This window comes from Equus asinus, chromosome X, assembly GCF_041296235.1.
Source record: "Equus asinus isolate D_3611 breed Donkey chromosome X, EquAss-T2T_v2, whole genome shotgun sequence".
NCBI lineage: Eukaryota > Metazoa > Chordata > Mammalia > Perissodactyla > Equidae > Equus > Equus asinus.
The window spans coordinates 33882799-33894619 of record NC_091820.1 but is presented as its reverse complement, the minus strand read 5'-3'; the positions used below and the strand labels follow the sequence as shown (position 1 = coordinate 33894619).

Genomic DNA, 11821 nt, shown 5'->3' with positions numbered 1-11821 from the left:
CTTGCAAAGAACTTTGGGGACAATCGAAACAAACCAACTTTTTTCTTACTTGGGCGAACTGAGTCAAAGATGATGTGTAACTTGCATGAGAACACCTCTCTCTGGACTCCCAGGCAGTTGTAACACGCTTACCTTATAAGGACCTGGAAGCCCTGCTAATGAGGGAACAGGTAAACATACAGGTGAGGCCTTTGGCTCCATATAAGAGGCTTTTGTTCTCTTTTTTGTTTTTGTTTTTTCAGCAAAACAAGCCTCCTCCTCCACAAAGAAGTTGCTTGTTTGAGCCAGGCTGTGATGCAATTCTTCACCGTAGTCGGGGCAATCTAGGGTGAAGAGCTAAATATCATTCTTTCAAGGCCTTGACCTGTAGTGTGGGAATGGGCTGGAGAATGGCCCCACCATACTAGCATAAGAAGAACCCCGTAAGACAAGAATCTGCAAAAAGCCGTATCTCATTATAGAGAAAGAACCAAAACCCAGTGTTAACAAAAAGCTGGTAAATGAACAGATTTCCCATGTCCAGAAGAAGGCAATCATCAAGAATTACTTCCAACTTACCCTCTTTTCCATCACCCTATTCAGTACTGGATATTGCCCTCTATGTCAGGTCATTCACCTTATACCAATCATATAGCCTTACTCATTGCCAGATCCAGTCATAATTTCTCTGCAGCCTGCTGTCTCCATGAGACCAGAATTGTGGGCAGCCTTCCAAGGCTCTTGCTACACTTCCGTCTTTGGAAAGAATTCTGTTGGCAACAGCCAAAGCCATCTACTTACTGAACTCTCTGGGTTTTGTTGTCCTTAGGGATCCAGACCCACTCTAGAAGGATGAAGATTCTGAGATATGAGGCAATGGAGATGGAATATTTACAGAGAAACTTGGGAGTCAGTGACCTGACATGGAATAATAGAATCCAAGAACCTTCATTCTGCTCCTGGCTCTGCCACTGATTCCATTTGTGACCTTGAGCAAATCACTCCATCTCTCTCTGGGCCACTGTGTCCTTATAGCAGTAAGAAACCTGAAGACTGAAGGCTCTGTTGGGATATTTCCAACTCTCAGATTCTAGAAATCCACCATAAATTTGGTAGATTCAGTGGTGATTATTACCTGGCTGTTACTCCAGTATAAGTAGAGGAATCAAATGAGTTCCTGTGTTGCAGCAAAACTTTGTGGTTAAGGGTCTTGGCTTAGTACTTTGTGCCCCAGTTCTCCCTCTTAATTACTGTGTGATTTGAGGAAAGGCATTTGAACTCTTTGAGCCTCGTATTCCTTGTTTGTTAAGCAGAGGCAACAATAAGACAGATCCCATTGGGGTGTTTGTAGCCCAGGAGGAGAAAAACTAGGTGAGGTAAGGAGAGACCTGGCTACAGAGAATTTATAGAAAGAAGTCTATTGAGGTGATGCCCTCATGATGTGCAGGGAAATGGGCTTCCAGAGAGCTAGCAGTAATCATTTCCTAAGGATACCTAGGAGACAAAGGGAATACTTGAACACTGAAAAGTGGAGCAAAAGAAATGACTTTTTTTTTAGTTCCAATCATGTGCCCTGCCCTGCACTAAATGCCTTGGAAACACTGTTGCATTTAGTCCTCCCAACAGTCCTAGGAGGCTGCACACAAGGTTCTGTTACTGGCCCAGTGTCACCTGCTAGTAAGTGGTAGATCTGGGATGTGATTTCAGTTCAAGTCTGTTTGGTGCCCCAGTCATCTTCTCCTCCTGCCAAGGCCTGCCTCACCACACCTCCCGACTCACAGAGAAGCAGAAATTGCAGGCCAGTCAGTTTAATTCTCTATAGGAGGTGTGGCAAGAAGGAAGTTTTAAATGATGTTTGCAGGGGCCAGCCCCATGGCCGAATGGTTAAGTTTGCGTGCTCCACTTCGCGGTGGCCCAGGGTTTCGCCAGTTTGGATCCTGAGCACGGACATGGCACTGCTTATCAAGCCATGCTGAGGCGACATCCCACATGCTACAACTAGAAGGGCCCACAACTAAAAATATACAACTATGTACCAGGGGGCTTTGGGGAGAAAAAGGAAAAATAAAATCTTTAAATGATGTTTGCAAATAGAATACAAGTGTGTTTACTTTTAAGCAGACAATTCTGAAAACAGATCAATTAGGGCACGATTAGACTCTCAATAAGGCCTCATTTCTTTACAAAAAAGATTCTTTACACCTCTCCTTAGAAACACAAGTTCCTCTGGTACATTTAAAATACAATCCAGTTTTCTAAAATTTGGTCTTTCATGCAATCTCTTCCTCAGCTCCACTTGCTCCATCCCTAGCCTCAGTCCATTTTTCAGACTTGGCATACCCTCCTGGTGTAAGAAAAGGGGAACCAACCCTGAGTGGTAGCCAACAGGGTAAAATCATGACCTGGATTTTCGAGGAAAGCTTTAACATCAAATATTCTGTATCTGTTGTCCTACTGTCTTCAATTATCATATATCTCTTTAACAAATGGGATAAAATAGCAAAATAAAGAACTTTGAAAAAATAAGTCACTTTGAACTTAAGCAAGTGTACTTTTAATAGAGTAGTATAGGCAGAAGCCATGTGGGAAAGTAAAAATGGTGTAGGAAGTGAGTAAGTGGAAATGAAAGAAGAAAAATGTGTAAAAGAGTTTGGCAGTGAAAGGAAGGGGAGAAATAATACTGGAGACAGCAACACCATGCAAGGTTATGAATTTTTGTTTTAAACATGAACCTCAAATCAAGATCTTATGACAGATTTTTTTATCTCTTCTGGGGACAATATACACTCCAGGAAGAAGTATTGGGATTTGAAGGACATTTCTTATGTCTTACAAGGATGACGGGACAAGTTTTTGAAGAATCACCACAGAAAATCTAGGATGTCTAGTTGCTGAATATTATTAGTCTAGGGGAAACATTGCTCTTGCTGGAATAGAGGGGAGCTTGTGGGAGCAAGGCCCCTTGGCTGTCAGGAATGAGTCAGAGGAAGGAAGCTGGTGGTGCAGCGGCAGAAAGAAAGTAGAATTCCTTTTCTTCTGAAACTAGAGTGAGTGAAGGTGTGGAGGATGGATAGAGACAGAAGTGTGTTGATGTGGGTGGCGTGGGTAAATCAGGCATGCTTATGTGTATTTTGACATCAGAAAAACAGGACATGAAGTCAACTACTAAACTTGAGTGTAGGATAGAATTCATTTTTGTTTATTGATTCATGCATTTATTTAGTCAGCATGTTAAGCACTTACCACATACTGTGGTAGGCCTGAGGGATTTATAGACACATACAGTCATGCATCACCTAACAACAGGGATATGTTATGAGAAATGTGTCATTAGGTGATTTTGTTGTTGTGCGAACATCATAGAGTATACTTAGACAAATCTAGATGGTGTAGCCTACTACACACCTAGGCTATGTGATACTGATCTTATGGCACTATCGTAATACATGCGGTCCATCAGTGACCAAAATGTTGTCATGCAGCGCATGACTGTAGTTCTAGCCACAGCCCAGAGTAACTACTACTGTGTGTTTAGAGGGGAATCAAGATAAAGGAAGTGAAAGTAGTGCAGAAACAACATAAGTTGGACGTTGCAAATCAATATTGGACCACCTAGGAACCAGATCCTAATAGCCAAGTCTGTCCCCAACAGGCAGGTGGGAAGGATCTATGGTTGAAGGACTGATATTGTGGGCACTCTAGGAAGACCAGAGTGAAGGTTAGTGGTGAAAGTAACACAAAGTACCGGCCATGGTATTGAAGCTAGAAAGGAAATCTGGTGTAACTAGAGAAAGCTGATGGTTTCACAGACAGTAAAAAGGTGAGATCTTACAGCCAGGTCTTGGTGCTGAGTCAAGCAAATGCATTGTGTGAGGCTACATGTCTAGTAATGGAGTAGAATTTTGGCCTCATCCATCCTGGGTATCCTTAGGAAAGTAATTTAGTCTGACCTGACTATCCAAATCAGCCATTACCATAGAGACACATTCACGTGTAGCATGGGCAATTTTGTGTTATCAGTTAATAGATTACTCTCTTTCCAGATTATCTACATCCAGGTTTGTCAAAGGCTGTCTTCCTTCTGCACCATTCTGGTCTATGGTCTCTTCAATAACACCATCAGGAAAAGCAAATAAAAAAATCTTTGAATTATCTGTACTGGATTATAACAGAATGTGCATGGGCTTTGGGAACCTGCGTTTGAATACTTGTTCCACTATTTAAAATAGTAAACTTAAGCAAATCACTTTTCCATTTTGAGTCTAACTTTCCAAATCTGTGAAGTATGTTCAGTAATGATTGTCTCCCAGGATTGTTGTTCGAACTCAGTGAGATAATAGAGGTAAAGCAGTTACCATAGTGCCTAGCCTATCTTGGTACTCATGAAACATTATGGCCCTTTTCTCTATTTAATTAGCAATAGCCACATCATTGCTGTGAGACAGGTTTGAAGCCTAGCACAGGTCAGTGGCTGAGCTAATACCTGCTTCTTAAAGACATATAGGGACCCATTCTAGCTTCTCAATATTATACGATGGAGGCCAGCTGAGGTCACTCTTCCCTCCCTTCTCTCCCTTTGTGGCCTTAGGAACAGGATGCCCCTAACTAACCATATAGCTTGTCTAATATGTTCAAAACCCTTGGCTGCAAGTGACAGGATCCCAACTCAAACTAGCTTGAGCAAATCAAGGGATTTTATTGGCCCAGAGAGCTGGGAACTTTGGGGCTTCAGGCACCGCTGGATCTGCAACGTTCAAATGATGCTCTCTAGGCTCTTTCTCCCCATCTCTGATTCTATTTTTTCTCCTTATGGTATGGATATCAACCTATGAGAGTCCCAGATTAATGTCATCCTGGCCTAGAGATTCCAGCATGAGGGATGGAGTGGGGAGCAGAGGTAAGGAGCAAGAAACTACTTTGTCCTAGTGTCTACATATATTCAGTGTAGCAATGGGCTCTCATTGGTCCTGCTTGGGTCCTATGGCCATGCTCAGAAAAATCGCTTTTGTGGGAGAGGTGTGGGTGGAGCAGTGGGGGAGTTGAGAACTCTAATCTGGTTTAGCCTGAGTGACATGCCCACTTTGGGGAGGAGTGAGAGGAGCACAGCCAAGTGATCAATAGCCCCACTGGAACCACAAAGAATGAGGAAAGGGCTAGAGTGCTAAGCAGACAAATAAACTACAACTCTCCACTAAACACAGCCACCAGACATCACTCCTTGTGGCACATAGTCATGATGTGTCATCTGATATAGAACATTGTGGAATGGTGAGGCACACTGTCTACTGGGAAGGTAAATTAATGTGGTACACCATGGAGCTGTGATACACAGTTGAAAGGTGAGAAACACTGTGGGGAGTTCAAACACACTGTGGTGAGGGGCAGTGTTGCCACACCAGAGAGCCCAGCCTCACCTTCAGCTGCTGCTCCCTATTGCTACCCAGTCTCTCATGACTACCGTTAGGCCTGTGCTCTTTTCCTTGCATTGCACCTGGCACCCCCTCCACACAACCAGGCTATTTCTTCACTGAGCACTTCCTTTCTTAAGCCATCCCCTGCAGCTGAGTAGCATTTTATTCACTGTCTTTGGGGAAGATACAACATGGGTCACATGGGTATTACAGCACTAGGCACCTAACGACTTAATGGATGAATGGGTGAGAACACATTACTGAGAGGGTGAACAGAGCAAATAACTGAACTCATCCTCACATTCAACAAACATTTATTAACACGTAAATGGATAAGGCTTGGCTCCCTGTTCTCAGAATGCTCAGTGCAGAGGGGCAGACAATCACAAAGTTACAGCAGAATCACAGTAGAATAAGTACTATCACTGAGGTACAGACAAAGTACTTTGGAGGCACAGTGAGGATATAGGGGTGAGAGAGGAGCAATTTTCCAATTTATACCTGCCTAGAGCATTCAGGGAAGGCTCCAGAGAAGTCATCTGTGAGTTGAGCCTTGAAGGAGGAGTAGAAACCACCAGGTGAAGAGTCAAGGAAGGAGACCTACAGGCTAGGGCTCAGAGATGTATGTAGCTAAGGTCAGGCAAGCGAGAGGTTCAGGGAACCAGGCATGAATGATGGAATAAGGAAAAAAAAGAGTAAGGAATGAGCAGGACTGTGGAGCACAAACCTCCAGCTCTACTGTAGAAATTTAAAGGTCTTATTTCCCCATGGAGAGGGGAGGATAGAGGAGGGTGGGAGGTCCCCAGTAATGGGTCCCTGCCACTTCCTCAGTCAGGCCATGGGGTTTAAACACCAAAGCCAGAGCTTCATGGTTGTGATCTAATATCTCTAGGCCACTAAATTGTCAAGAGCCCTTTTTGGAAGCAAAGAACTTATATGAGCAATGCAGGCCTAAATGGAAGAAGGTCCCTAGTATTTTCATCTTTCTCATATGCAGTTGATCATGACTAAGAAATAGCTCTACTTCCTTGAGGAAATCAAACGAGGTATGGAACTTGAGAGGGGAAGGTGCACTAGAGTGCAGGCCTTGCAGCAATCTCACAATTGAATGGTAAAATGATGGCTACAGTCTCTTTTTTTTTTTCAAATTCAAATTACGTATTAACATAAAACTTAAATATATATTCACAAACCCCTTAAACCCATTTGTCTTGTTATTCCTGTCTCCTCCATTTACTTCTTTCATATCCCTATGTATTTTAATATGCTTAAATTAAAAAACAAAACATTTAAGCTTTTTAATTTAAATAATTTTTTCTTTTTGAATACTTTTAATTCTTTTCATTCTTTGATTTTTATTTAAATATTTTTGTAAAGGTTTAAAATTTTTTTATCCTTTTTGTTTAAAAATTTAAAGTTTTTATTTAAATAAAATTATTTATTTAATATTATAATTATATTTATATATCAATATATATTGATATATAAATATCATATAATTAAAATTATAATTAAATATTATTTAAATTTAAATGTAAATTTAATTGTTTAAATATTATTAAAATATATTTAAATTAATATAATTATTTAAATATATTTTAAAATTCTCTATTTTTCTCTAATTTTCCTTTTTAAATTTAAAATTTTTAAACAAATTTTGTCTCATGTCTTGAATTGTTTTAAACTTTTCGCTCAACTTAAATTTGAATTTTCATTCCATTCTGTGTTTTATGAAAGTCTATTTCTTAATCACTAAACTATTCATGAATTTTGTTAACCTTTGATTTTTCAACACATATTTTATGCAAGATTTATTTATAGTAACATTTTATTTCACTTAAACTTTTAGAGTTTCCTCTTTTAACTTTTTAAAACTGTTTCACTTCTTTAAATTTTAATTTATAATTTTTTTCTTGTTTTATTCATTTTACCTTTTTTAAACTAAGAATTTCTAAGAATTTGCTTTTAAGCCTCATTTTAATAATTTTGAAGTTTTAAATTAAAAATCTCCCTGTGATTTTTAAAACATTTCTTTTAAAAGTATTTAACTTAAATTTTTTTCAACATTTAAAAATACTTTTCTTTTAAAATTTTTTTCTTTTTAAATATTTTTCTTTTAAAGCTTTTTAGAATTTCTTTTAAAATATTTTCCTTTTTTTCTAATCATTTGACTGGTCAGCCATAGCTGGAACACCAGTCATGAAGCTTTTTGCTGATGAAGGAATAGTCTCTGACTTCTCACAGTATTTGTGTAGAAACAAATGACATATAGCAGTGTCAGAACATCTCTAGTCTCACTCTCCCCACCTAAAGCATCCTTTCCATTCAATTATGCTTTATGTGACCATTTTCAACCTCTTCTCCCTCCTTTCATTTCTTAAGACTGACTGGTCATTAGTTAGTATTCTTCTTCCTCTTATAGATCCATAGGCCATGGTAAAGTAGGCTCTTTATATCAAGGTGCTAATTGTCATATAGGTGCTATTGTCATTGTCCATTTCAGAGAGGTTTTTGTGTTACTTCAAGAGGTGCTGGTTGTTGTATGGGTATTGTCCTTTTCCATTCCAGATAGGCTTGTGTGTCACTTCAGGATCCTCACCTATTCATTTCTTTTACTTTTTTCTGGTAAGTGGTCTGGTAAAACTAGTCTTTCTCTACACCCTGTTTGTGATAGAATAGTAAATATCCTTCACTGTAGAGTAAGTCCTCAATGGTAGCCTTGGTGATGACAGCATCATCACAGCTGAACCACTGGTCCTTTTGTTGCCGGATAAAGCTGGTGTAGTGTCCACTTTCCAAAGTTCCATGGTGATTAATCACTGCAAACAAGGAATACTTATTCTCATTGGGTGCACAATCTGTTGGCAGCTGGCCTTCCATTCTGCTGTCTTTAGTGGAGGCCAAAAATGGAGTCATGTCCAGCTCCAAGGGAAAGGAGATAAAAGTATTAATCTTTCGCCTCTGCTTGCCTACATGTTCAAACCGCTTGAGATGAAAACAGGCCACAATGGGTAATTTCTTCATTGTGAGCTGTTTGGTAGACTCCTGGTAGCTTTGGCAACTACTGCATTTGATTTTAGCACTGCTTCCAAGGTGCTCTGGCCTTGTAAACCACTGCAGGCAGTCTGTGAGTGAGGGGATTCCTGGTACGTGGTCATCCCTACTCACTGTGCTGTCAGCCCTCTCTGGACTCTGGGAACCAAATGTGGCATAAGAGCCAGGCAAATCCAGACTGATGTCCCAGCATGGATCTATTGTGGTAGAGACGCTATGGCAAGCCTGACATGTGACATCTGACTGCAAGCCACCTGTAAAGATTTGGTCTATGATGCAGTTACAGCAGTTGGGGTTATTGGCCTCCTGCCCAACACTATCATCTTTGCTGTGTCTATGCAGCACATCTAATATTGCAATAAGGAACTCATGAGCATCCTGCTGCCTGTATCCCGCTAAGTGTTCTGCATGAATCCATATTAGGTGCAGTAACTTATAGGGAATGTGAGGAGTTCGGCTCCCAGAGTACATAGCATGAAAAAGCGAAGACATTTCACAGACAAGACACAAGCTGGGGCTTGTCATTATACATTTGTGCTTGTCAGAGAGGAAGAAATCTTTCAGTAGAGGAATATGGGTAAGTGCCTGGACAATACAATTCATAAAGCAAGTGTTTCCAAGATTGATTAGCCCTCTTAGGCCCACAGTATAGACTGACTTTTTTCTCCTCTTTTTCTTGGGTTTCACCAGTTTTGGTTCCTGTTCTTTTAACTCACAGATTGATTGCTTCTCTTCAACACCTGATGTCATACACTGTTGTTGAGAAACATCTGTTGAGGTGGAAATTAATAACTTCAAAATTTTCCCTTTCGTTTCTTTGGCAATCTGTTCTATGTCTCTGTCATATACGTAATCCTTACACATAAAGCAATATACAACCCCATGATAGAGGTCTACAGCTAAATTGTGCTGTTTTGTTTCTGCATGTTTGTGAATATGTTTCTCAGTAAAGCAGCCAAAAAAGACACAGGAGAGACAAGAGTGGAGTCTGTTCATATGGGTACTACATACATGACAGATGCACGACTTTGCCTTACGTTTCCTAGTCTCTGGGGTCCCACTCCAAACGAAACGCTGGTAGATCAACCGCAGGTTCTTCTGCCAGTTCTTGGCTACTTTAAAGCTCTCCACATGAGAACAGCCCGAGGGACCCTGATCAAACTCCAACTCCAGTAACCAGTCCCCTAAGCCACCTCGATCCCCAGAGCCGCCTAGGTCACCAGAACAGCTTCGCCGTGTCTGGGGCCTGGAACCCGGCCGGGATCTACGCCGAGATCTGCGCCAGGGCCGTGGCTGGGACTGAGGTGGAGGAAGAGGACGGGCTGGAGGTAGAGGTGGGGCCGAGGTCCCGGGAGGGGCTCGGGAGCGGGCCCAGCGCTGGGGCCGAGGGCGGGGCTTGCGGCGCAGGCAAAGGGGAGAGGAACTGCTCTGACAGTGAGGGGGGGGTGAAGGGAGCACCTTCTCGTCGTCGCCGCTGTCGCTGCCGCTCCACGTCAAGTTCTCCTCAGGTGCGGGCTTACGCTCTTGTAGTGGCTCCAGCTTCTTCTCCTCAGCTCCGTGGCCTGAACACGCCTTCGCAGCCCCCACCGCCGCCGCCTCCTCCTCCATTTCCCCCGCTTTCTCAGCCGCCTCCTCGGGTGAGGCTCCTCCCCAACTTGCCAAGCTCTAGCCGACCCAACAGCTGGAGGGCAAGGAAGCTTCTAGAACTTGGGCCATCAGCTCACCGCCAGGCCTGAGGAGAAAGGCCTCTGGAATCGAACTGCGACTGTAGATAGAATGAGACAGGGATTTCTGTGAATGATTTGGCCAGCGTCACGGCCGCGGTGCGCCATTAGCGCCCCGAAACACCTCCCACCAGCCCTTGAGCTCAGCTGGCGGCCGCTGTGGGCTCCACCCCCTCTAGTCTGAGGCTCCCAGAGCTGGTGTTACCTGGTTTAAAGGCGATCGGATCATGCCCAGGCGGGGGGACGAACGGAGGAAAAGTTGGGGGCGGGGATACGGTCTGAGCATTAGGGTGGAAAGAGATGGAACCTTCTTTAAAAAAGGCGCCACCCTCTCAGTGCCTGTCCTGCGCCTTGCGCAGCCTCGCTTTGCTACAGCTTCCTCTGACGTTCTTTCCTTATGACCTAAAAAACACTTGGGTCAACATTTTACCTTAAAAATGGCTGAAAGGATACAACCTATGGAAAATGGGTTCAGAGGAAGAAAGTGTCCCCTTGCTCCCACCTTACCTATGCTTCTGGGGCTGGCCGTGTTCCACCCTTTGCCCCTATCTCCGAGCGCACTCTTTTGGTCAGCCACGCTCTTGCGCCCTCTGACGTTCTTTCGCGCTTGTGTTCCCTCTCACACCTGGTTTCTTGCTTCAGAGCCCTGATTCCCTATAATTCCTCCGAGAATTCGGACTCCTTCTCAGCCCGCCTCACGTTCGGCGTCCCCAGCTTCAGTGCCCGACCCCTGAAGTCCCTGCCCCTTCCCGCCCCCGGCTCCGCAACGCCCCCAGACCAGCTGTTTATTTAAAGGTTTCTGAGTTACCTTGGGCCCCAGGCGCGTGATATAGAACGTCAGCAGCTGCTGGCTGTCCAGGCACTCCTCATCCAGCCTTCTCTCCTGACCTCTCCTCAGGGCTGGTCACACGGGGGCCGCCCCCTGGCCCCTCCCCTCTCGACGTGTGGCCCCTCAGTCGTGGATTCTGCTCTCCTGTAGTGATGAATTGCACCACTGTCCATTGCAGTCAGACAAACCTCTTCCTGAAACAACTTCTACTGGAAGTAACTACAGGGACAGATTCTAGAGAAAGCTCCTGAAATGGAGATTCTGGCCTCATCTGGTTACAGGCCCACTCTCCACAGCAGAAAAAAGATTACTTGGCGTCGGGGTCGGGATGGGGGTGGGAGGTTGCAGGGATGGCAACTCCCTGGCAGGAATCCCTCAAGGACCCATCAGAGTCTGATCTCTGGGAGTTAAGTGGAGAGAGGAATATTATTCTGGAGTGTGGGGAGAGGAAGCGTAAGCAAGGGCTCGGGCTCAGATAGGAGAGCCCAGGCACTTGCCAGCTGTGTAAGCTCAGATAAAACACCTAACCTCTCTGAGCCTTAGTTGTGTCATCTGTTAAACAAAAATGGAAATAATAATAATCCTAACCTGTTATGAACACTAAATCATACTATATATAAAGTAAAGGATCTTTATGGCAAGCTTTATCTTTCACACCTCTCTTTCTGTGTCCCCACTTTAAAATCAGCCTATAGCACAATGCCTGATACTTAGAGTAGAGGAAAAGAGGACACGTCTGTCTTTCAAAGCTCTCCCAAAGTTATTGCTCAGTTCACCGGATTGTCCCTCCTAAGCAGTTCATGTATGTGAGCATGCATTCAACA

General features: G+C 43.3%; 1 protein-coding gene across 4 annotated transcripts; it reads right to left on the bottom strand.

Moving 5' to 3' along the window:
* Positions 1 to 7329: 7329 nt before the first annotated feature.
* Positions 7330 to 11110, bottom strand: USP51 (ubiquitin specific peptidase 51). 4 transcript variants are annotated; one of them, XM_070502276.1, is made up of 3 exons: positions 10676 to 10889; positions 10374 to 10570; positions 7330 to 10209 (listed from the first exon to the last, which is right to left on the bottom strand). In XM_070502276.1, the coding sequence occupies exon 3, from the start codon at positions 10050 to 10052 to the stop codon at positions 8034 to 8036; it is 2019 nt and encodes a 672-aa protein (XP_070358377.1). In that variant the 5' UTR covers positions 10053 to 10209; positions 10374 to 10570; positions 10676 to 10889; the 3' UTR covers positions 7330 to 8033. The 4 variants fall into 4 exon arrangements, with proteins under 4 accessions (XP_070358377.1, XP_070358378.1, XP_070358379.1 ...); XM_070502277.1 differs by having other exon boundaries at positions 10374 to 10446; positions 10676 to 10880; XM_070502278.1 differs by lacking the exons at positions 10374 to 10570; positions 10676 to 10889 and adding an exon at positions 10977 to 11110.
* Positions 11111 to 11821: the final 711 nt, after the last annotated feature.

Excerpts from the sequence above, each read along its gene's own strand:
- USP51 (XM_070502278.1), bottom strand. The coding sequence starts at position 10,052 with ATGGAGGAGGAGGCGGCGGCGGTGGGGGCTGCGAAGGCGTGTTCAGGC.